At 45.2% G+C, this 25,961-nt stretch overlaps 1 protein-coding gene across 2 annotated transcripts in view; it reads left to right on the top strand.

Moving 5' to 3' along the window:
- NDFIP2 (Nedd4 family interacting protein 2) overlaps positions 1–25,961 on the top strand; it is a 193,789-nt gene that overhangs the window by 117,080 nt on the left and 50,748 nt on the right. For both annotated transcript variants that reach the window (XM_075336768.1, XM_075336769.1), the window contains 2 exons: positions 268–355; positions 24,252–24,376. In XM_075336768.1, the coding sequence (XP_075192883.1) occupies positions 268–355; positions 24,252–24,376 (213 nt within the window). The remainder of the gene's footprint in view (positions 1–267; positions 356–24,251; positions 24,377–25,961) is intronic.

The raw sequence follows: 25,961 nt of genomic DNA, 5'->3' as shown, positions 1-25,961 counted from the left end.
AAACAGTAAAAAGAAGTTCCATGTGAATGATCCCAATGTTGTGCACCGCTCTTGTACTTGTTAGAGATAGTAAATATTGAGCTGCCAATTGTTCCATTCCCTTTCCTTCTTTTGCTAAAGCTTTATAGGGCAAATTCCTGGTCACATTACACTACATGGCCATAGCTGCCCTACAATTACTAATGGTTGGTAAAAATTAAGCCTTTGAAAAATTTGTCTAAATGCTATATGAATGTGTCATCTATTCTCTGCTATTTATTGGACTAGGAAGAAGAATATCCACCGAGAGATGACTTCAGTGATGCCGACCAGCTGAGAGTTGGAAATGATGGGATCTTCATGCTGGCTTTCTTCAGTAAGGCTGCTCCTTTATTTTTTTCACAAACACATTGTACCATCGGGTATATAGGAAATCTGTTCATAGTGCAGGGCAATAGTTTTTTTTTTTTTTTAAAGGAACCTGTCATATCAGATAATGGGATTAGCCTGCCAGATGTAGGGTTAATATTGGTCTAAAGTTTCCCAGCCGCTGTACTGAAAGTGCGGCTCCTGGGAGAAAATTGAGTTTATTCCTCTCTGGAGCTGCCAGCTGTCTGGCATGCCGGCCCAGCCACAGACTATATTGTTAGCGGTGGCTGTAAGCACACACCAGCTATCAGTCAGTGCCAGGGCGTGCATACAGCCGCGGCTCTTGGTGCTTTGAGTGGTAACTGAAGTTGTTCCGAACATGTGTGCATGACTAAAAGCCGGCAACTCCTGAGAGAAGTAAAGTTCATTTTCTCCCGGTTGTCACACTTTCAGTACAGCAGCCTGGGTACCTTGACAATGCTGTTATCCTGCAATTTAACCATATATTGACACGTTAACAGCGCTATACAACGTGCAAGGTTCCCTTTTAACCGTTAGGTCACAGAGTTCAGCTCCAAAACAGCAGCTTGTCTCTCCTATTTACCCTCCCAAACTTTTGACAAAATATTAAACACCCCATAGAACATCGTACCGTGGATATCTCTCTACTGTAATATCTAGATCCAACAATGAACACAGTACAAAAGTGTTTTGTTTTTGTTTTTTTCCATAAGATTCTTTTATGTAGAACTTCAAAAAGTTTCAGAACAAAATTACAAAGCAATCAGAATCCTTCACCGCTGTCACCGAAGTGAAGTAGGTCCATGAGACAAAGGGTTCACAGCGCCATGAGAGCCAAATACTGCAGACGCTGCATTAGGGACTCTCATCTGTTCCAACTTTTCAGGAACTCCCCTTTCCCAAGTACCCAACTCGTCCTGTTGTCTCATCATAGAAAGGTTGCACCATGTGAAGTGCACTGCCCATCCTAAAAATGACCAGTAAAATCACAAATCATCCATTGTCAGTTAAATTATTTGAGTTCTCCACTGGATACATCGTAATTTGTACCCTAATAATTCGGCAATATTTCAGATGTACAGTATATTACACCACCCAGTGCTTTAGGTGTGCGGAAAATCTCATACGGACAATTAGACTTGCCTATCCAAAAAAAAACCAGTGTCTTAGCTACCTACAGAAAAAAGTATAGATCCATTAGACTTCCTTCTGTAACATTCTGATATTTAGCCGAACTCGCTCACAATTGTTACCTTCAGATATTATTCATTTAAGATAACGTGCCTTACTAGAACGCTCACCGCAGCACGGCGAGTGTGGATGTGTGAACCCACTCGACCACAGCGGAGCTGCGGTAGCTGACCACAAGCAGGACACGGAGAGCGTAGATGGTGAGCAATAGACTAGGTTTATTGACAATCCTTAACCCCTTCAGCCCCGGGGCACTTTCCGTTTTTGTTTTTTGCTCCCCTTCCGAGAGCCGTAACTTTTTTATTTTTCCGTCAATCTTGCCATATGAGGGCTTGTTTTTTGCGGGACAAGTTTTACTTTTAAATGAAACCATAAGTTTTACCATATGGTGTACTGGAAAACAGCAAAAAAAATTCCAAGTGTGGAAAAACTGTAAAAAAAAAAAAAAAGTGTGATGGCACAATAGTTTTTAGGATGTTTTATTCACGGTGTTCACTATATGGTAAAACTGATGTGTGGGTATGATGCCTGAGGTCGGTGCGAGTTTGTAGACACCAAACATGTATAGGTTTACTTGTATCTAAGGGGTTTAAAAAAATTCACAAGTTTGTCCAATAAAAGTGGCACAAGTTTTGCGCCATTTTCCGAAACACGTAGCGTTCTCATTTTTTGGGATCTATGGCTCACTGACAGCTTATTTTTTGCGTCTCGAGCTATCGTTTCTAATGGTACCATTTTTGCGCAGATGCTACGTTTTGATCGCCTGTTATTTCATTTTGCGTAAAACTTGCGGCGACCAAAAAACGTAATTTTGGCGTTTGGAATTTTTTCGCCACTACGCCGTTTACCAATCAGATTAATTTATTTTATATTTTGATCGGGCATTTCTGAACGCGGCGATACCAAATATGTGTATATTTATTTATTTTTTAACCCTTTAATTTTCAATGGGGGGAAAGGGGGTTAAATTTTTTGTTTTTTTATTTTTAAAACTTTTTTACTTTTTTTTTTTTTTTTTATTTTACTAGTCCCCCTAGGGGGCTATAGCGATCAGCAATCCGATCGCTCTTATCTATCTGCTGATCACAGCTATACAGCTGTAAACAGCAGATTCAGTCACTTTCGTTTTCCCTCGGCCGCGAGCAGAGAGAAACAGAAAGTGAAACTTCATAGCTGCAGGTGTCATCACATGACCCTGTGCTACGATGGCAACCACCGAAAGTCACGTGATCACGCACGTGACTTCCGGTGGGGGCGGCAGTAAGTAAAAAACATGGCCACACGCATATAGATCTTGCTGCCAGACTTTGGCAGCGAGATTTAAGAGGTTAAATGTTGCGAGTGGAAGCGATTCCACTCACAACATGCAGGCACACATGTCAGCTGTTGAAAACAGCTGATATGTGTGCCGACCGCCCCCGCCTGCCCGTGGCAAGGGGCGGGGCTTAACGGGACATGCTCCATGACTGATATATCCATCCATGGTTGTGAAGGGGTTAAATAGGAAAGGAGTGCGAAGGTGACAGGGAGAGGCTCCACCGGACCATGCACCGGATTCCCCTGGAGGAGCAACCGGGAGCAAACCCTTATACAGGGGCTGTCTGACCCCCCCCGGGTGCCCAAATGCACAATCTCCCAGACAGTGGTTACGACTCACCGCGTCACAGGGAAGGAGCAAAGTCTCTGGTTAGTGTACCCAGACAGTGGCACAGCACAATGTGCGAAGACACAGCAAACTTGAAGGAAGTGGAAGTGGCTCATCCGGATGCGGCACCGCTGTTACAGCAAGGCTCTGTGGACGTGGAACCAAAAGTGGAGCTTGAGACCAGGAAGGATGCACCATTTACGGGTCCATTTGGCAACAGAGAAGCAGCAGTTCCAGAGGCTCAGCAAACAAGAATAAATCTAAGGATAGAAAATGACACATTAGTAAGAGGCACAGGAAGAGGTACGCAGCGCGACCCCTACACTGATAACCTACCTAAGGATAGAAAATGTTGCCCAAGCACCTCCCATAAGGGGAGGGTGCTTTATATACACAGAGCTGCTCAGCAATAGGCTAGGAGGGAATTGCCCTCAAAACAGCTTTGTACTAACAGGACCTGCGATGATGTCAGTGGGAGTGGAGGAGTCAGAGATTACTTGATCTTTATTACATGCAGGACTCTGCAGTGTTACTGTGGATGCAGGAGAGCAGGGCGTGCATGTGGGCTGTGTCAGCTTGCTGGAAATGGTAAGTACAGAATGAACAGAAGCCGTTTCAGCCCTGGTGACGCTGCAGAGATGCTCCCGGTCCCCATGGCCAACGGGGACCAGAGTCACAGCGCTTGGGGATGGCACAGGACGAAGCATGACAGTTGTGTTTGAATTCACACAAAGTGTTTTGTATCATCCATGTTTATGTTTTGCCCATCAGTCACCAATCTTTGACAGGGATGGGTAAAGAAATTAAATTACAAAGCTTCTCCTATACTTTACAGTGTTAACTATGTAAAGCACGCGGATGTGATTCAGTTGCTATACAGTTTTTTCACAGATCCATAGAGTTGTAATGGCCCTTTCCATCTGTGATATCGGGAGAAAAAACAAACGTGAAAAGCAACATCGGTTATAGTGAGTACATGTTATATACATGAAAAAAACCCCAGATACAACAAGTACGTACCACAGAAACATCTGAATGAGGTCTTACTCTGTAGTCCCTGAATTGTCTCTTTATACAGAACCCCAATAGTCTCCTTACTGCTTATACATAACCCTGGCAGTCTCCTTACTGCTTATACATAACCCTGGCAGTCTCCTTACTGCTTATACATAACCCTGGCAGTCTCCTTACTGCTTATACATAACCCTAGCAATCTCCTTACTGCTTATACATAACCCTGGCAGTCTCCTTACTGCTTATACATAACCCTGGCAGTCTCCTTACTGCTTATACATAACCCTGGCAGTCTCCTTACTGCTTATACATAACCCTGGCAGTCTCCTTACTGCTTATACGTAACCCTGGCAGTCTCCTTACTGCTTATACATACCCCTGGCAGTCTCCTTACTGCTTATACATAACCCTGGCAGTCTCCTTACTGCTTATACATAACCCTGGCAGTCTCCTTACTGCTTATACATAACCCTGGCAGTCTCCTTACTGCTTATACATACCCCTGGCAGTCTCCTTACTGCTTATACATAACCCTGGCAGTCTCCTTACTGCTTATACGTAACCCTGGCAGTCTCCTTACTGCTTATACATACCCCTGGCAGTCTCCTTACTGCTTATACATAACCCTGGCAGTCTCCTTACTGCTTATACATAACCCTGGCAGTCTCCTTACTGCTTATACATAACCCTAGCAATCTCCTTACTGCTTATACATAACCCTGGCAGTCTCCTTACTGCTTATACATACCCCTGGCAGTCTCCTTACTGCTTATACGTAACCCTGGCAGTCTCCTTACTGCTTATACATAACCCTGGCAGTCTCCTTACTGCTTATACATAACCCTGGCAGTCTCCTTACTGCTTATACATAACCCTGGCAATCTCCTTACTGCTTATACATAACCCTGGCAGTCTCCTTACTGCTTATACATACCCCTGGCAGTCTCCTTACTGCTTATACATAACCCTGGCAGTCTCCTTACTGCTTATACATAACCCTGGCAGTCTCCTTACTGCTTATACATAACCCTGGCAGTCTCCTTACTGCTTATACGTAACCCTGGCAGTCTCCTTACTGCTTATACATACCCCTGGCAGTCTCCTTACTGCTTATACATAACCCTGGCAGTCTCCTTACTGCTTATACATAACCCTGGCAGTCTCCTTACTGCTTATACATAACCCTGGCAGTCTCCTTACTGCTTATACGTAACCCTGGCAGTCTCCTTACTGCTTATACGTACCCCTGGCAGTCTCCTTACTGCTTATACATAACCCTGGCAGTCTCATTACTGCTTATACATAACCCTGGCAATCTCCTTACTGCTTATACATAACCCTGGCAGTCTCCTTACTGCTTATACATAACCCTGGCAATCTCCTTACTGCTTATACATAACCCTGGCAGTCTCCTTACTGCTTATACATAACCCTGGCAGTCTCCTTACTGCTTATACATAACCCTGGCAGTCTCCTTACTGCTTATACATAACCCTGGCAGTCTCCTTACTGCTTATACATAACCCTGGCAGTCTCCTTACTGCTTATACATAACCCTGGCAGTCTCCTTACTGCTTATACATACCCCTGGCAGTCTCCTTACTGCTTATACATAACCCTGGCAGTCTCATTACTACTTATACATAACCCTGGCAATCTCCTTACTGCTTATACATAACCCTGGCAGTCTCCTTACTGCTTATACATAACCCTGGCAGTCTCCTTACTGCTTATACATAACCCTGGCAGTCTCCTTACTGCTTATACATAACCCTGGCAGTCTCCTTACTGCTTATACATACCCCTGGCAATCTCCTTACTGCTTATACGTAACCCTGGCAGTCTCCTTACTGCTTATACGTAACCCTGGCAGTCTCCTTACTGCTTATACGTAACCCTGGCAGTCTCCTTACTGCTTATACATAACCATGGCAGTCTCCTTACTGCTTATACATAACCCTGGCAGTCTCCTTACTGCTTATACATAACCCTGGCAGTCTCCTTACTGCTTATACGTAATTTCAGTAGTCTCCTTACTGCTTACACGTAGACCTGGTAGTCCCCTTACTGTTTATACATAACCATGGTAATCTTACTGTTTATATGTAGACTTGGCAGTCTACTTGGCAGTCTCGAGGTTTATACGTAATCTCGGCAGTCTCCTTACTGCATTATATGTAGCCCTGGCAGTCTCCTTACTGCGTATACATAACCCTGGCAGTCTCCTTACTGCGTATACATAACCCTGGCAGTCTCCTTACTGCGTATACATAACCCTGGCAGTCTCCTTACTGTTTATACATAACCCTGGCAGTCTCCTTACTGCTTATACGTAGCCTCGGTAGTCTCCTTACTGCTTGTATATAGCCTTGGCAGTCTGCTTACCTTTCTAAAAGTAAATGAGACACTGGTAATGGTTATTGGGGAATGAAATCTTTTATAGCCATTTTCACTTCAGGAAGCATGTAATCCGACAATGCTCCCAGGTTTACTAAAACCTTATTTTAGGTACACTATGTGGCTCAAAACTCTGCTAAAGAGGCTTGGGATTTCTTACTGTTTATGCACTTTCTTTGATTATTGCTTGTATACAGTTTTGTTTTGTTTTTTTTTTTTTTGTTTTTTTAGGTTACCATTTTTGATTTGTCTTTTAGGTGTATCCTATATAATGGTTGGGAACCTCCCCCTAGTGGCAGACTTGTGCTCTACAACTCTTCACACATCACTCAGTGAAGCCCCTCTAAAGCTGGATTTACTGATTATCCTGAATGTCCCCAGCAGCTCTTGTTTCCCTATAATCGGACAATGTAAACTTGCTGCCAAGCACCTGACAAACCAGCAAATTGCTTGTTTGTCTGTGAAATGATTGTTTAGCATTTACATTGTGTAAATAGGACATGTGCTGCTGAGAACAATGGAAGTCTATAGGGGCAGAATAATCTCTGACTGGTCATTCTGTGCGCATAGGAAATGTGGTCTGCTTGTCTAAACATGCTATTAAATGAAATGATCAGCAAACCAGTGAATTGGTTGTCCGTTAAGGTTAAGGTCCAGTCACACTAGGCAACTTACCAGCGATCCCAACAACGATAGGGATCGCTGGTAAGTTGCTAGGAGGTTGCTGGTGAGCTGTCACACTGCGACGCTCCAGCGATCCCACCAGCAACCTGACCTGGCAGGGATCGCTGGAGCGTGGCTACACGAGTTGCTGGTGAGCTCACCAGCAACCAGTGACCAGCCCCCAGTCTCCTAGTTACAGCACACATCAGGTTAATTAACCCGATGTGTGCTGCAGCTAAATGTGCACAGAGCAGGGAGCAGCGCACACTGAGCGCTGGCTCCTTGCTCTCCTAGTTACAGCACACATCGGGTTAATTGCCTGATGTGTGCTGCAGCTATCTGTGCACAGAGCAGGAGCCGGCAGCACAGGCAGTGAGAGCGGAGGAGGCTGATATCAAAGGTAAATATCGGGTAACCAAGGACAGGGCTTCTTGGTTACCCGATGTTTACATTAGTTACCAGCCTCAGCAGAAGCCGGCTCCCTGCTCACTGCACATTAGTTGTTGCTGTCTCGCTGTCACACACAGCGATCTGTGCTTCACAGCAGGACAGCAACAACTAAAAAATGGCCCAGGACATTCAGCAACAACCAACGACCTCACAGCAGGGGCCAGGTTGTTGCTGGATGTCACACACAGCAACATCGCTAGCAACGTCACAAAAGTTGTTCGTTACCAGCGATGTTGCTAGCGATGTTGCTTAGTGTGACGGGGCCTTTAGGGCTACTGTTGAGATTTCAAACAGAGGAGGCGGGATATTCGGAGCGGAGGTCGGCGGAGGGGCCGGGGAAACAGACAGGGAGGAAACGACCCATCGTACAGTCTTTGCCACTGTATACCCAAGTCTAATTAGTAGAAAACATCAAATGGTTTTTAATGAAGAACCACAAAGCAAATTTCTTCACCAAAGGTATTAATTTAATCCATATTACAGTGCCATTACAGCCATGCCTTTACTTTACATTATTAAAATCAGGCTGACAGGTTCTTTTTTTTTTTTTTTTTTTTTTTAAAGGTTACCAATTAATGCAATTTTGAGTAGCCATCTTAAAGAGGGTCACTGAATATCGGGATTTTCACCAATTAAACGTGATATGTTCAATGCAAGGAGTAGTGTCTACGGCGCTCTATTTTTCTGGGAAAACATCAAGTGGATACTTTAATGCACAATGAACTTTAGCTGTAGTGATCACCCAGATTCTCAGATGCATCAAACAGCAAACATTTAGCCAAATGGGTTACCCACTACTTTATGTATAGGAAAGTGGAATCCTACTGTCGACAGTGTCAGCAGCCCTTCTTTGTACTCCGCACTGTGTTGCCCGCTGATCTGCTGGTATTGGCATGGGGCTATCAAGTGACTAGTGCAGAATACGGAGTAGCACCAGGTTCGGAAGGTGATTAGTGGAAACTCACGACCAGAAATGTTTGTATTTTTGAGTTTTGTTTTTTTTTTTTGTCTTTTCTCCTTCCAAAACCTTACTTTTTCATTGACCTAGACCAGGTGTGGGGAACCTTTTTTTTTTTTTTTGACAATAGCCATTTGGAAATTTCTACCAACCTTTTGGACGCTGCAACAAATTATCAGCTTGAAAATTACCCTAAAATATTTGGTTGAACAATTTAATTACCGTATTTTTCGCTTTATAAGACGCACCTGATTATAAGATGCACCCCCAAATTTGGTCAAGGAATAGAGAATTTTTTAATAAATGGGGTGCGTCTTATAATGCCAGTGTCTGTCTAACAAATCATATAGGGTATATGTCCCTCATAGCCCCCCCATCCTAAAATTAGCCCACTTAATCTGGATATGGCCACCTTATATTGAATATAGCACCCTTGTACTGGCACACATCCCCCAGTGATGCCACATGTCCTCTATGGCTGGCACACGTCCTCTATGGCTGGCACACGTCCTCTATGGCTGGCACACGTCCTCTATGGCTGGCACACTGCCCCCTGTGGCTGGCACACTGCCCCGTGTGGCTGGCACACGGCCCCGTGTGGCTGGCACACGGCCCCGTGTGGCTGGCACACGGCCCCCTGTGGCTGGCACATGGCCCCCTGTGGCTGGCACACGGCCCCCAGTGATGCCACACGGCCCCTATGGATGGCACACGGCCCCCAGTGGTGCCACATGTTCCCTATGGCTGGCACACGGCCCCCTGTGGCTGGCACATGGCCCCCTGTTTTCACACGGCCCCCTGTGGCTGGCACTTGTCCCCTATGGCTGGCACATGGCCCCTGTGGCTGGCACACGGCCCCCTGTGGCTGGCACATGGCCCCCTGTTTTCACACGGCCCCTGTGGCTGGCACTTGTCCCCTATGGCTGGCATACGGCCCCCTGTGGCTGGCACACGGCCCCCTGTTTTCACACGGCCCCCTGTGGCTGGCACTTGTCCCCTATGGCTGGCACATGGCCCCTGTGGCTGGCACACGGCCCCCTGTGGCTGGCACACGGCCCCCTGTTTTCACATGGCCCCCTGTGGCTGGCACTTGTCCCCTGTGGCTGGCACACGGCCCCCTGTTTTCACACGGCCCCCTGTGGCTGGCACTTGTCCCCTATGGCTAGCACATGGCCCCCTGTGGCCGGCACATGGCCCCCTGTGGCTGGCACACGGCCCCCTGTTTTCACACGGCCCCCTGTGGCTGGCACTTGTCCCCTATGGCTGGAACATGGCCCCTATGGCTGGCACACGGCCCCCAGTGATGCCACACGTACTCTATGGCTGGCACACGGCCCCCTGTGGCTGGCACACGGCCCCCTGTGTTAGATATCGCCCCCATGCTGCTGCTTTTAGTAAAATAAACTCTTTCCTTACCTTCTCCAGCACTGTCCTGCCTCGTGGCTCCCTCAGTGGGGTTGAGCTCCTCCTGTCTCCTGCACTTCCTACTTCCTGGTTCTCGGTTTGGTCATGTGATTGGCACAGCAGAGAGATATCTCTGCGTGCCTGATCACAGCAGCAGGAGGGAGACCCAGGAGACACGCTGGAGGAGGTAAGGAAAGAGTTTATTTTACTATGGGCAGTAGCATGGGGGCCATAGCTAACACGGGGGGCATGTGCGATCAAAGGGAAACACAGGCAGATATAATATGCGCTGCTCCCCTAGCCCATCACCACGGTGCGGTTTCAGCACCACGGTGATGGACAGCGGCTGTGCATATTATATGAACGGGAGCAGGAGATCTAACGCTGACGCCCGCAGCTTTCACCTGCCTCTACCAGCCTCCCTCAGCCTCCAGCACGGCTCCAGAGCTGCCCCCACTTCCCCTGAACCCTGCAGTATATAATCCGTATATTCGGATTATAAGACACACCCCCTACTTTCCCCCAAAATTTGTGGGAACAAAAGTGCGTCTTATAAAGCGAAAAATACGGTAACTCACCATTACACTCCTACTGTGGCGGCTGGAGTTGCTTGTCTTTGGTGCGGTTGTGATGTTCGGTGATATCAATCATGTTTCTTCTTACAACTGCTTTTCCAGATTTGTCTGGGTCTGGAGCACAGTCAATAGAATTGTATACATTACAGGAGACGCTGGGACGCATATATACATCACAGGAGTGGCTGGAGGGCTCACATATACATCACAGGAGTGGCTGGAGGGCTCACACATACATCACAGGAGTGGCTGGAGGGCTCACATATACATCACAGGAGTGGCTGGAGGGCTCACATATACATCACAGGAGTGGCTGGAGGGCTCACATATACATCACAGGAGGGGCTGGGCGCTCACATATACATCCCAGGAGGGGCTGGAGGGCTCACGTATACATCCCAGCAGAGGCTGGAGGGCTCACATATGCATCCCGGCAGGGACTTGAGGGCCCACGTATACATCCCGGGAGGGGCTGGAGGGCTCACGTATACATCCCGGGAGGGGCTGGAGGGCTCACGTATACATCCCGGGAGGGGCTGGAGGGCTCACAGCACTGGGTGGAGGGCAGAGTCTCACAGCATCAGGAGGAAAGTACAGCAGGGAGGCCGGTAAACCTGCTGCTCCTCTTCTGCATGTGTCGGGCTCCGTTTTTTTGTGTGGTGAGCTTCCATTTTTATTGATACCATTTTGGCATACCGTATTTTTCTCTTTATAAGACGCACTTTTGTTCCCCCAAATTTAGGGGGAAAGTAGGGGGTGCGTCTTATAATCCGAATATACGGGAGGTGGGGTGTATATATATGTATATGTGTATATGTATATATATAATATGTATATATATTATATATATATATATATATATATATATATATATATATATATATATATATATATATATATATATATATATATATATATATATATATATATATATATATATATATATATATATATATATATATATATATATATATATATATAGAGAGTCCAGTGGAGGTGCGGGCAGCTCTGGAGCGGTGCTGGGGACTGCTTGGGGCTGGGAGCGGCAGCGTTTGATCTCCTGCTCCCGCTCATATAATATGCACAGCCGCTGTCCATCAGAAGCGTGGTGCTGAAACTGCATCACGCTGATGGGCTGGGGGAGCTGTGCATATTATCTGCCTGTGCTTACCTTTGATTGCACAGGATCCCCCCTCCCCCTGTGTTAGATATGGCCTCCCGTGCTGCCCATAGTAAAATAATAAACTCTTTACTCACCTCCTCCAGCGTCTGCACGGTCTTCCTCCTGCTGGCTGTGATTAGGCATGCAGAGATATCTCTCTCTGCTGTCCCGATCACATGACCTGCACTAGAACTAGGAAGTAAAAAGTGCAGGAGACAGGAGGAGTTCAACCCCGAGGAGGGACACACGAGACAGGACTGTGCTGCAGAAGGTAAGGAAAGAGTTTATTATACTAAAAGCAGCAACATGGGGGCGATAGGTAACAGAGGGTGATGTGTGCCTGCCACAGTGGCCCTGTCTGCCTGCCACAGTGGCCCTGTCTGCCTGCCACAGTGGGCATGTCTGCCTGCCACAGTGGGCCTGTCTGCCTGCCACAGTGGGCCTGTCTGCCTGCCACAGTGGGCCTGTCTGCCTGCCACAGTGGGCCTGTCTGCCTGCCACAGTGGGCCTGTCTGCCTGCCACAGTGGGCCTGTCTGCCTGCCACAGTGGGCCTGTCTGCCTGCCACAGTGGGCCTGTCTGCCTGCCACAGTGGGCCTGTCTGCCTGCCACAGTGGGCCTGTCTGCCTGTCACAGTGGGCCTGTCTGCCTGTCACAGTGGGCCTGTCTGCCTGTCACAGTGGGCCTGTCTGCCTGTCACAGTGGGCCTGTCTGCCTGTCACAGTGGGCCTGTCTGCCTGCCACAGTGGGCCTGTCTGCCTGCCACAGTGGGCCTGTCTGCCTGCCACAGTGGGCCTGTCTGCCTGCCACAGTGGCCCTGTCTGCCTGCCACAGTGGCCCTGTCTGCCTGCCACAGTGGCCCTGTCTGCCTGCCACAGAGGATGTGTGCCAGCCATAGGGGAAATGTGGCATCACTGGGGGACGTGTTCAATATAAGGTGGCCATATCCAGATTAAGGGGGCTAATTTTAGGATGAGGGGGCTATGAGGGACATATACCCTATATTATTTGTTAGACGGACACTGGCATTATAAGACGGACCCCATTTATTAAAAAATCTCTATTCCTTCACCAAATTTGGGGGTGCGTCTTATAATCAGGTGCGTCTTATAAAGCGAAAAATACGGTATATACAGCATTTTCATCTATTTTTATTGGTGGTTGTTCGGTCCCTGCTGCTAATAACAAAAAATTAGCAACCAAAATCCCAATTATACCATCTTGTATAGTCCAAATAGGCCCATATCTATATTGTCCAGGAGGATTTGTGCATAAACTCCATACTAACAGCAAAAACAGGAGAACAGGGAGTATAAAATTCAAACTTTTTTTTTTATTGAAATAAATAAATACATTTTTGGTAAAAAATTACAGAATTTGTATCAAAAATTCAGACATAAATAAGACAAAAGGACATGTACAATTCATGGTAATGGCATGTCACAGGCGGTAAAAGGTGGGCAAGAAGTATATCTGATATATTTAATAATCAAGTGCATGTGCAAAAACTCCCAGAATATAGCAGCAAGGAATGATATGGACAAAATAGAAATGATGTTAACCCTTTAGTGACGGAGCTAATTTTCACCTTAATGACCAGACCAAATTTTGCAATTCTGACCAGTGTCACTTCATGAGGTTATAACTCTGGAACGCTTCAACGGATCCCGGTGATTCTGAGATTGTTTTTTCGTCACATATTGGACTTCATGTTAGTACCAAATTTAGGACAATATTTTTTGCGTTTATTTATGAAAAAAATTGAATATTGGCAAAAATTTTGAAAATTTAGCAATTTTCAACTTTTGAATTTTTATATCGTTAAACCAGAGATTTCTGTGACACAAAATAGTTAATAAATAACATTTCCCACATGTCTACTTTACATCAGCACAATTTTGGAAACAAAATTTTTTTTTGTTAGGAAGTTAGAGGGGTTCAAAGTTTATCAGCGATTTCTCATTTTTACATCAAAATTTACAAAACCATTTTTTTTAGGGACCACATCACATTTGAAGTGACTTCAATAGGCCTAGATGACAGAAAATACCCAAAAGTGACACCATTCTAAAAACTGCACCCCCCAAAGTACTCAAAACCACATTCAAGAAGTTTATTAACCCTTCAGGTGCTTCACATGAACAAAAGCAATGTGGAATGAAAAAAAGCAAAAATTAAATTTTACCTAAAAATGTTGCTCTAACCCAAATTTATTCACTTTTAGAAGAAATAGCACAACAAAATGGACCCCAAAACTTGTTCCCCACTTTCTTATGAGTGCGCCGATACCCCACATGTGGTCAGAAACCTCTGTTTGGACAAATGGGAGGGCTCGGAACAGAAGGAGCAATATTTGAATTTTGGAAAGCAAATTTGGCTGAAATAGATTGCGGGCACCATGTTGCATTTACAGGTCCGCTAAGGTACCTAAACAGAAGAAACCCCTCACAAGTGACACCATTTTAGAAACTAGACCCCTCAAGGCTTCTATCTAGGGGTATAGTGAGCATTTTAGATCCACAGGTACTTCACAGATTTTGTTAACGTTACGTTGTCATATTGAAAATTTTAATAATTTTCTCAAAAATGTTGCTTTAGCATCAATTTTCTAACTTTTTCAAGAGGTAATTCCAAAAATTTGACCTCAAAGTTTGTTAACCACTTTTTTTATGAGCGCGGTGATACCTCACATGTGGTCTGAAACCTTTGTTTGGACAAATGGGAGGGCTTGGAACGAAAGGAGCAATATTTGAATTTTGGAAAGGAAATTTGGCTGAAAAAGATTGCGGGCACCATGTCACATTTGGAGGACCCCTAAGGTACCTAAACAGCAGAAACCCCGCACAAGTGACCCCATTTTGGAAACTAGGCCCCTCAAGGAATTTATCTAGATGTTTGGTGAGTACCCTGAACCCCCAGGTGCTTCACAGAATTTTATAACGTTGAGCCATGAAAAAAAAAATAAAATTTTACCACAAAATTGTTATTTCAACCAGGTAGCTTTTTTTTTTACAAGAGTAAAAGGAAAAAATTCAGCATAACATTTATTGTGCAATTTCTCCTGAGTTTGGCGATACCTTATATGTGGTGGAAATCAACTGTTTGGGCGCATGGCAGGGCTTGAAAGGGAAGGATTGCCATTTGACTGCAAAATTGGCTGGAATCAATAGCGGACGCCAGGTTGCATTTGGAGAGCCCCTGAGGTGCCTAAACAGTGGCGGTCCCCCACAAGTGACTCCATTCTGGAAACAAGACACCTCAAGGCTTTTATCTAGGTGTATAGTGAGCAGTTTGAATCCACGAATACTTCACAGAATTTGATAAGCTTAGGTTGCCATATTGAAAATTTTCATTTTTTTCACAAAAATGTTGCTTCAGCATCAAATTTCTCACTTTTTCAAGAGGCAACAACAAAACGTGGACCCCACAGGTTGTTATCCATTGTCTTATGAGCACAGGGATACCCCACATGTGGCCAAAAACCTCTGTTTGGATAAATGGGAGGGCTTGGAATGGAAGGAGCACCATTTGAATTCTGGAAAAGTTGAAATAAATTGCGGGCACCATGTCACATTTGCAGGGCCCCTTGGGTACCTATACATTAGAAACCCCCCACAAGTGACCCCATTTTGGAAACTGGATTTTATTCAGGAGTATAGTAAGCATTTTGAATCCACAGGTACTTCACAAAAATGTTGCTGTAGCAACAAATGTCTCACTTTAAGGCTATGTGGCCATGATCCAGCGACACGGCGTCTAGTACACAGTGTCAGCCTCCTGCAGAGATGTGAGTGTTGTCCACGGGAGAACGCAGCTGCCCATGCCCACGATTTGGGTTCAGGCCGCTGTGGAGCTCTATGCTACCTGCAGAGAACACTCATCTCCGCAGCATAAATTGACATGCTGAGGCTCGGGAAGCTGCGCCACAGGTCGGTTTATGCTGCGGAGAAAAGAAGCACATTGGGCAAGCACATTGGGCATGGGATTTCTAAAAATCCTTCCAATGTGCTTCTACTGCACAATGCAGCGCTATGGACACAGGGACACACTATGGACACACTCTGCGCCCAAAACGCTGCAAATCCCGATTATGGGCGCACAGCCTAAAATGCTACAATGGATGAATGGATACATGTCAAACATATATAACGTCCCACCCCCTGCATATTCTAAGCTGGCGCCCTTTAGTGCCTTTCATGTGGCACTAAAGGGTGCCTAGCCTTGTATTTAGCCCCCAAAAAATTAATAATTAAAATAAACGACGTGGGGTCCCCCCTATTTTTGATAGCCAGCTAGGGTAAAGCAGACAGCTGTAGCCTGCAAACCACAGCTGACAGCTTCACCTTGTCTGGTGATCAATTTGGAGGGCTCCCCAGGCGTTTTTTTAAAAAAAAAAAAAAAACGTGGGGTCCCCCCCAAATTAGATCACCAGCCAAGGTGAAGCGGACAGCTGGGGTCTGGTATTCTCAGGGTGGGAAGAGCCATGGTTATTGGACTCTTCCCAGCCTAAAAATAGCAGGCCGCAGCCGCCCCAGAAGTGGCGCATCCATTAGATGCGCCAATCCTGGCGCTTCGCCCCAGCTCATCCCGCGCCCTGGTGCGGTGGCAGACGGGGTAATATATGGGGTTGATACCAGCTGTAATGTCACCTGGCATCAAGCCCTGGGGTTAGTGATGTCACGGCATCTGAACAGATACCCGACATCACTAACCCAGTAAGTAATAGAAAAAAATAAAGACAAAAAAAAATTTATTTGAAAAAACACTCCCCGAAACATTCCTCTTTCCCCAATTTATTGAAAATAAAGAAATTCCGGTCGCTGTAATCCATTTTGGAGGTCCAACGCCGACTCTGGATCTTCTAGAATATGGAGGGCACGTTCAGGGAACGTATCCCCCATTTTCTGGAAGAGCAAGCTCTCCATGAGCAGTGTGGGTGCAGTAATCTGAGAATTACTGCACTCACACTGCCCCGGTCCAACTTAGGGCAGAGTGACCTGCAGTAACCTCATTCCAGAATATGAGGGGCACGCTCACAGAACGTACCCCCCATTTTCTGGAACAGCAGTCTCTCCATGTGAGGACCACACTCCTCACATGGAGAGACTGCTGATTACTGCACTCACTCTCCCCCGGTCCACAGTGGAGAGCCTGTGCAGCAGCGACGTCAGCGTCCCAGGGATCCAGCTGACAGCCGCTGTCTGCGCATGCGCCGCCAGCATTCAAGAAGGAGGCGGCGTGATCGCGGGACGGATCACCAGACAGGTAACGTATGACCGGGGGCTGGGGCTGGGGGGGGTGACGGGGGGTGACCTAGCGGGACCTGGGGACTTGGGGGCACCTTTCTGTCGCATGTGACGTGTCACATGCGGCAGAAAGAGCAGAATGAATGCGGCCGCGCGGCGCCGCCATCTTCCACGCTCCGGAGGGGGGAGAGGGAGGCGGCTCTGGAGACCGGAGGGGGCTCCGGGGACCAGAGATCTCCGGTGTACCGGAGGAGGGGTCAGGGGGAGGACATTTCCCTCCGATCTGAAATGTTTGATCATTTCAGATCGGAGGGAAATGACTGCAGAGCCGGCGGAGGCTGCAGTTTTCTGTGCGCTTCGACGCCATTTTGGATGTCCGGTGGGGGTAGGGGTGGGGGTGGGGGGACTCTCCGGTACCGGGGGCTTTGGGGGCACCAGGGGTTTAGATTTCTTTCTCATCTGACATGTTTGATCATGTCAGATGAAAAAGAAATCAGTTTTACCGGCCATTTCTTTTTTTTTTCATGTGTTCGTCGGTATACGATGTATACCGGCGATCACATGATCGGGGTCCAAAAAAAACACCCCGATTCATAATCTGGGGGGTCTCAGCTATCCCCGGTAGCTGAAACCCCCGAGATTTTCGGTCGCTGGGGGGCGCTACAGGGCTTTTTCGGGCCGCCGCTTTAAAGCGGCGGAACAGAATAAGTACCCTTTTTTGCCGCCGCTTTAAGTCGTACGGCCGTCGTTATGAGGTTAATCCTATAGTAATCAGACTATATGATTACTATAGAATTAACACAATTTCTATTTTGTCCATATTATTCCTTGCTGCTACAGTGCCTTGCGGATGTATTCGGCCCCCTCGAATTTTTCAAACTTTTCCCACATTTCAGTCTTCAAACGTAAAGATAAAAATTTTAATGTTATGGTGAAGAATCAACAACAAGTAGGACACAATTGTGCAGTGCAACGAAATGTATTGCTTATTTTAAACTTTTGTAGAAAATAAATAACTGAAAAGTGGGGCATGCAATATTATTCGTCCCCTTTACTTTCAGTGCAGCAAACTCACTCCAAAAGTTCATTGAGGATCTCTGAATGATCCAATGTTGTCCTAAATGACTTACGATGATGATGATAAATATAATCCACCGTTGTGTAATCTAGTCTCCGTGTAAATGCACCTACTCTGTGATAGTGTTCTGTTTAAAGCGCAGATAGCATTATGAAGATAGCATTATGAAGACCAAGGAACACAACAGGCAGGTCTGTGATACTGTTGTGGAGAAGTTTAAAGCCGGATTTGGTTACAAAAAGATTTCCACAACTTTAAACAACCCAAGAAGCACTGTGCAAGAGATCATATTGAAATGGAAGGAGTATCATACGACTGCAAATCTGCCAAGACCCGGCCGTCTTTAAAAATTTAATCTCAAACAAGGAGAAGACCGATTAGAGATGCCGCCAAGAGGCCCATGATCACATGAGGTGGGAGAGTCTGTACATAGGACAACAATCAGTCGTACACTGCACAATTCTGGCCTTTATGGAAGAGTGTCAAGGAGAAAGCTATTTCTCAAAAATATTCATAAAAAGTGTCATTTAAAGTTTGCCACAAGCCACCTGGGAGACACCAAACATGTGGAAGAAGGTGCTCTGGTCAGATGAAACCAAAATCAAACTTTTTGGGCACAATGCCAAACGATATGTTTGGCGTAAAAGCAACACAGCTCATCACCCTGAACACACCATCCCCACTGTCAAACATGGTGGTAGCAGCATCATGGTTTGGGCCTGCTTTTCTTCATCAGGGACAGGGAAGATGGTTAAAATTGATGGAGCCAAATACAGGACCATTCTTGAAGAAAACTTGTTGGAGTCTGCAAAAGACCTGAGACTGGGACGGAGATTTGACAATGATCTAAAACATAAAGCAAAATCTACAATGGAATGGTTCACAAATAAACGTATCCAGGTGTTAGAATGGCCAAGTCAAAGTCCAGACCTGAATCCAATCGAGAATCTGTGGACGCTCTTCATCCAACCTCACTCAGCTCCAGCTATTTGCAAAGGAAGAATGAGCAAGAATTTCAGTCTCTCAATGTACAAAAGTGATCGAGACATACCCCAACCGACTTGCAGTTGTAATCGCATCGAAAGGTGGCGCTACAAAGCATTAACTTAAAGGGAACAAATAATATTGCATGGCAAAATGTTCTGTTTATTTTTTATAAAAGTTTAAAATCCGCAATAAATATCGTTCAACTTCACAATTGTGTCCCACTTGTTGATTCTTCACCATAACATTACATTTTTTATCTTTATGTTTTAAGCCTGAAATGTGGGAAAAGGTTGAAAAATTGAAATGGGCTGAATACTTTCGCATGACACTGTATAATCTGGGATTTTTTGTGCATTCACTTGCACTTTATTACTAAATATTTCAGATATACTTCTTGCCCACCTTTTGTCGCCTATGACATGCCACTACCATGAATTAAACGTGTTCACTGTCCTTTTGTCTTATTTATGTCTGATTTTTTGATACGTTTGTCATTTTTGACCGAAAATTGATAAATTTATTTCAATAAAATTTTTTGCATGCTATACTCCCTGTTCTCCTGTTTTTGCTAATAACAAAAAAATGCATTTTTACGCTTCAACTCCTTTTTTCTTTCTGGCATTTAATATATGCTTCAAATAATTTTAGATCTTGTAGATCGGACGTTTACATACTGGCCATTTGTATTTTGTTTTTGCTTTTTAAATGGGGGAAGGGTGATATAAAAAAAGTAAAAAAATGTTTTTCTTAATTTTAAAGTGGGGGATGAAGTTGTAATCATTTGATTATTTGTATACTGTAATATGAAGCCGATACCCAGGCTGTTTTCCATGCGTGCTGAAGTATTGCAGTAAATGGTGAAAATAATGTTCTGCAAAGTTCACTCAGTCTTCACAGGAGAAATACGATGGCAGGTATGAGCTCTTTCATCAAGGCCCCAGCTACGATATAACTTATCAGTCCCTTGTGATCGCTTTGCAGGGGGCGGATGTTGGAGCCGGTGGGATCCTGCACCCGGAGATCTTGTATTAAATAGGCAAACAGCTCGCTCCAGCCACTTGTGTTATAGGCAGATGCCGGCGGTGTAATAGAAGCACCTGCCCGGTATGTACCAGCCCAGTTTCTGAGCCGCCGGTTCCATACATTTGCTGTGACCACCAGCTATAAATTTCCGATATGTGGTCGTCATCAGGGTAAACATCAGATGGATCATACACGGGATAGTTTTACCTTCAAATCTTGAATGCGGCTGTTCACCGTCCCATTTTACTATGAGCAGCAGTAACTGGACGGAGATGGTACTTGTCTCGCTCTATAGAAATGACACTTGCACGCCTCAGTAATCCTTCTCAATGTCAGGACATGTGAAGGAATCCAGCCTCTACCGTCTGACACCTGTCTTCTTACATTTGTGGGCAGATTTCCTCGGTAAGTCAGCTTTTCACGGCAGGATGAATTCTAAGACATGACTGGAGTATCATCTACGTGTGTGCACAGGACTGGTTTATTGGCACTCGGCAGAGGAGCGGGGGCTTCTGGAGGTTTATGTGAGATATACAGTTAGGTCCAGAAATATTTGGACAGTGACACAATTTTCGCGAGTTGGGCTCTGCATGCCACCACATTGGATTTGAAATGAAACCTCTACAACAGAATTCAAGTGCAGATTGTAACGTTTAATTTGAAGGTTTGAACAAAAATATCTGATAGGAATTGTACACATTTCTTTACAAACACTCCACATTTTAGGAGGTCAAAAGTAATTGGACAAATAAACCAAACCCAAACAAAATATTTTTATTTTCAATATTTTGTTGCGAATCCTTTGGAGGCAATCACTGCCTTAAGTCTGGAACCCATGGACATCACCAAACGCTGGGTTTCCTCCTTCTTAATGCTTTGCCAGGCCTTTACAGCCGCTGCCTTCAGGTCTTGCTTGTTTGTGGGTCTTTCCGTCTTAAGTCTGGATTTGAGCAAGTGAAATGCATGCTCAATTGGGTTAAGATCTGGTGATTGACTTGGCCATTGCAGAATGTTCCACTTTTTTGCACTCATGAACTCCTGGGTAGCTTTGGCTGTATGCTTGGGGTCATTGTCCATCTGTACTATGAAGCGCCATCCGATCAACTTTGCGGCATTTGGCTGAATCTGGGCTAAAAGTATATCCCCGTACACTTCAGAATTCATCCGGCTACTCTTGTCTGCTATGTCATCAATAAACACAAGTGACCCAGTGCCATTGAAAGCCATGCGTGCCCATGCCATTACGTTGCCTTCACCATGTTTTACAGAGGATGTGGTGTGCCTTGGATCATGTGCCGTTCCCTTTGTTCTCCAAACTTTTTTCTTCCCATCATTCTGGTACAGGTTGATCTTTGTCTCATCTGTCCATAGAATACTTTTCCAGAACTAAGCTGGCTTCATGAGGTGTTTTTCAGCAAATTTAACTCTGGCCTGTCTATTTTTGGAATTGATGAATGGTTTGCATCTAGATGTGAACCCTTTGTATTTACTTTCATGGAGTCTTCTCTTTACTGTTGACTTAGAGACAGATACACCTACTTCACTGAGAGTGTTCTGGACTTCAGTTGATGTTGTGAACGGGTTCTTCTTCACCAAAGAAAGTATGCGGCGATCATCCACCACTGTTGTCATCCGTGGACGCCCAGGCCTTTTTGCGTTCCCAAGCTCACCAGTCAATTCCTTTTTTCTCAGAATGTACCCGACTGTTGATTTTGCTACTCCAAGCATGTCTGCTATCTCTCTGATGGATTTTTTCTTTTTTTTCAGCCTCAGGATGTTCTGCTTCACCTCAATTGAGAGTTCCTTAGACCGCATGTTGTCTGGTCACAGCAACAGCTTCCAAATGCAAAACCACACACCTGTAATCAACCCCAGACCTTTTAACTACTTCATTGATTACAGGTTAACGAGACAGACGCCTTCAGAGTTAATTGCAGCCCTTAGAGTCCCTTGTCCAATTACTTTTGGTCCCTTGAAAAAGAGGAGGCTATGCATTACAGAGCTATGATTCCTAAACCCTTTCTCCGATTTGGATGTGAAAACTCTCATATTGCAGCTGGGAGTGTGCACTTTCAGCCCATATTATATATAATTGTATTTCTGAACATGTTTTTGTAAACAGCTAAAATAACAAAACTTGTGTCACTGTCCAAATATTTCTGGCCCTGACTGTATATTCAATAACTGGAAGAATACAGTGAGACTTTGCGCTGGTGAGTGGGAGCTCGAGCACACCAGTCTTCTGTACAAGCAGGAATATTGTTTCCATGGTCATTTTCTGGCTTACATCAGCCTTTTCAAGACTCCTTCCCATTGTCTATCATGGTCCTTTGTTATACCATTTGTTTCTCTGACACATTTCACCCTTTATATGTTTTCCATTTTGGTACTACTTATAGATAAGGGGTCCCTCAGCTGTTATCGGAGGCACTTCTTCTACTGGGGTCCTTCCTTTTCCCCTGTTTAAGACTTCCTGAGAAAATACCGCGAGTCTTCCGATTCCTCCCATGCACCACAGCATTTTGCAATGGCAGACAGCAGCATATAACATGCTGTCTGCAAATACTGGATATTTGAGGTTTCCTTTGAGTTCACAGCTCTATGCATTAGTGGTGGACACCGCATTCATTCCTCCTTTACACCTGGTGACCATCTTAATTATGTTTGATACATTTGGAATATCCGAAATCCAATTTTAATTCTAATCATATCTCGTATACTTACTTTTCGCATTTAGCGTCCATTGGCTTATTCCTTTGCTTCACTAATACAGCTGGTTACTGAAAGTCAAGGTAGTGACCAAAACGTCGGACTGTATTCTGTAAATAAAATGAATTAATCTTTCCTTCATTGGAGTGCCTGGTTCTGTTTTACTGTAAGACGGACTTGGACCCTACCGGAGCACCCAGAAATTAGCCAGAAGTGCCGTGATTTCTATTCTATTGATAATGGCCGTAGTCCTGGCACCTGCAGTGCCGGCGCTGCACTGGCACCCAAGAGCGCATCCTGAGCTGGCACGTGACGAGCTAAGCCAGCACCCTCATTATTGAAGAGGGGGTTGGCTTGGCTACTAAACAGTCAGTCCGCACCCACACACCCTTATACTATATGCCAATACCAGAACACTCCTGTATGCAGGTCAGGACTGAAGGTGAAACTGCCGGTACCCCTCTACCATCCGCACATCCATGGGTAGCTGGAATTTATTTTTAGATTTGTTATAGAAACCGATAACCCTTTAGGGACATGAACACTTTTAGACGGAGCGGTTCTATAATGGGACGTCCGCTGCTCATTTTCTGCTTTTCCTATAACAAGTCTTTACTTCCAGCATCCCCCTAAAAAGGAGACCGCAGAGCAAATTACATGTAAATGGCATCTTTCTTTCCTTAAGCCGTTTCCAGAAAGCCTATGTCTGAAATCACTGCAGATTTATCCTCTAAAGGAAATCCGAGTGGTCTGATTGCTTTGTAGAAGCCCTGAAGTGCTACTCAGATGAAAGGAACAATAACGTGAGTGGAGAGCTGAGCGCCCACTTATGTAACGCATGTACGGATCCATGCAGCAGATGCATTAACACATCACTTACACCGGAGAGTGGATGGAGACGTTCCCTCACCGCCTACCCACTCTTCTCTCCAATTGACCTGCATGAGAATAATGTTTTAGAAGGTTGGCAGAGCCGACCATCGACCCTGATAACGCCATCACACCCACTGTTTATTAGAAAAAGGATCATTAGCGATCACGTCATTGTACCTATAGACTAGCGATAAAGGATGTAGTAGAGGGTCTGCCGTGAGAACCGGTCTGAAGTTTGTATTTCACCTAACTGATCACTAGACCCATCCCGACTAAATCAGAGCGCTGTATCTTCTCTTCTGTTAATTAATGGATGGAAGAAGCTCGCTGTGACTTCCATATTAACTGTCCTTGTGGCGTAACCCTAGATACACGGTGATACCCTAAGCGAAGGGTTAATAGGACTGAATGGAGTAAGGAGTAGATATGCATAACTTGTCTGAATATCCGTTGGAGTCATCTAATCTGTGTCCATCACCTTCTTATCAGTATTGATCTTTTCTTCTAGTGGCATTCATTTTCAACTGGATTGGGTTCTGTCTATCCTTTTGTATAACCAACACAATTGCCGGGCGCTACGGTGCAATCTGTGGGTTTGGACTATCTCTCATCAAATGGATTTTAATTGTGCGGGTAAGTGACTTTCTGCGTGTCTGATGGTGAGGACAGCAAGAAAAAAAAATGTAATTTTAGCATTTTGATATTGAAATGTTGCTATGGAATTAATCTTTTATTATTGAGAAAGTCTGTTCTGGAACCCCAAATGACCCGGCTAATTTCTGATTGCACTGCAAAGATTTGCAGTAATTAGAAAAGCCGTAATAAATTGGTTTTTATAAAGCCGCGGCAATACCCGTGGGTGGCCACTGTGTGGCGCTGTTGTTCCAAGTATAAGCCTGTTTCTTATTTTCTGTTCTGGAAACATCTGCACTTAGGCTGAAAAGCGCCAGGGGGTTTAGCAGGGATGCAGCTCTATGAACTCTCCAGACAGGATTTAACACTATAATGTGGTTTACATTTTTCATTTTGAAACCTATTGATCTGATGTATTTTTGCTTCTGACATACAATGTACAAATGTAATTGCTGGGGTATTTCTGTTGATTACACGGAAGCAGGGACAATGCACTGTGACATTTCTCTTATTCTGTACGTGTCTCATTGTATATTGTGTCAGTGGAGTTTATGGATGTTAGTACATCACTTACAGGAATGTGTATAAAATTTACATGCAGTAAAAATGTATGCAAAAAAAGGTTATTTTGATATTTAAAGCACCACGCCAGCATTATTTTTTCACTGCTAGAGTGGTCCTTTAAATCCAAGTTTCCTGCCCCCTATCTTATACTCAACCTCTGACGTCTTCTTCTGTGTTCACCACTGCTCCAGTTGGTCTTGGCGCTTTGCAACCAGTCGGCTGCTTCCAGTGTTTCATGGAGCTCCCTAGAGGTCACAATTCAATAAAGGTCTATCAGAGTCTCATTCTGGCTCTCGTAGAGTTGTACTGAGTGTCTGCAATGTACCATATTTTTCAGATAAGATATAAGATATAAGATGCACTTTTCCTCCCAAAAATTTGCAAGGAAAATGAGGGGTGCATCTTAAAATCCGAATGTAGTTTACTGGGGGTTGGTGAGGAGGGGTCAAAGGAGACAGGGGTAATGCTATGCGGTGTGCTGCCCATGCTGGTCTGTGCGGCATTGTTCTGTGCAGTGGGCGGCGCAGCTCTGCTGTGCGCGGGCATTTTGACGTGGCTCTGCTCTATGCAGGGCTGTTCAGGGCTGCGTAGAGCTGCTGTGCCGTGGGCAGTCATCCTGAAGATGTCAGTGGTCAGGGCTTCAAATAGCACCTAGAGTCAGCGTGTGCACAGATGGAGCTTTCAGCTCAAGCTCTCATCTGCGCATGCGTCAACTCTGGCCACAATTATTTGAAGTCCTCACCGCTGACCGCCGACATCTTCAGAATGGCCAGTGACTCACCGCCTCCCGCACACAGCAGAGCCGCGTCACTAGCCCCGCACAGAGCAGCGCCCTCAGTGAGTATCTGGGCCTCCCTCTGTTCCACTGGCAGTGTTGCCATATAACTCCAATGGATTATAAAACACACCCCATATTTTTTTTTTTCCAAATTTAGGGTGCGTCTTATAATCAGATGCGTCTTATAAAACGAAAAATACAGTAACTCCTGACTTTTGGACAGTCAGACGTTATGATCACAAG

The sequence above is a fragment of the Anomaloglossus baeobatrachus genome, chromosome 2 (assembly GCF_048569485.1).
Source record: "Anomaloglossus baeobatrachus isolate aAnoBae1 chromosome 2, aAnoBae1.hap1, whole genome shotgun sequence".
Taxonomy (NCBI): Eukaryota; Metazoa; Chordata; class Amphibia; order Anura; family Aromobatidae; genus Anomaloglossus; species Anomaloglossus baeobatrachus.
The sequence above is the reverse complement of the archived record's forward strand: the minus strand, read 5'-3'. Positions and strand labels throughout refer to the sequence as shown.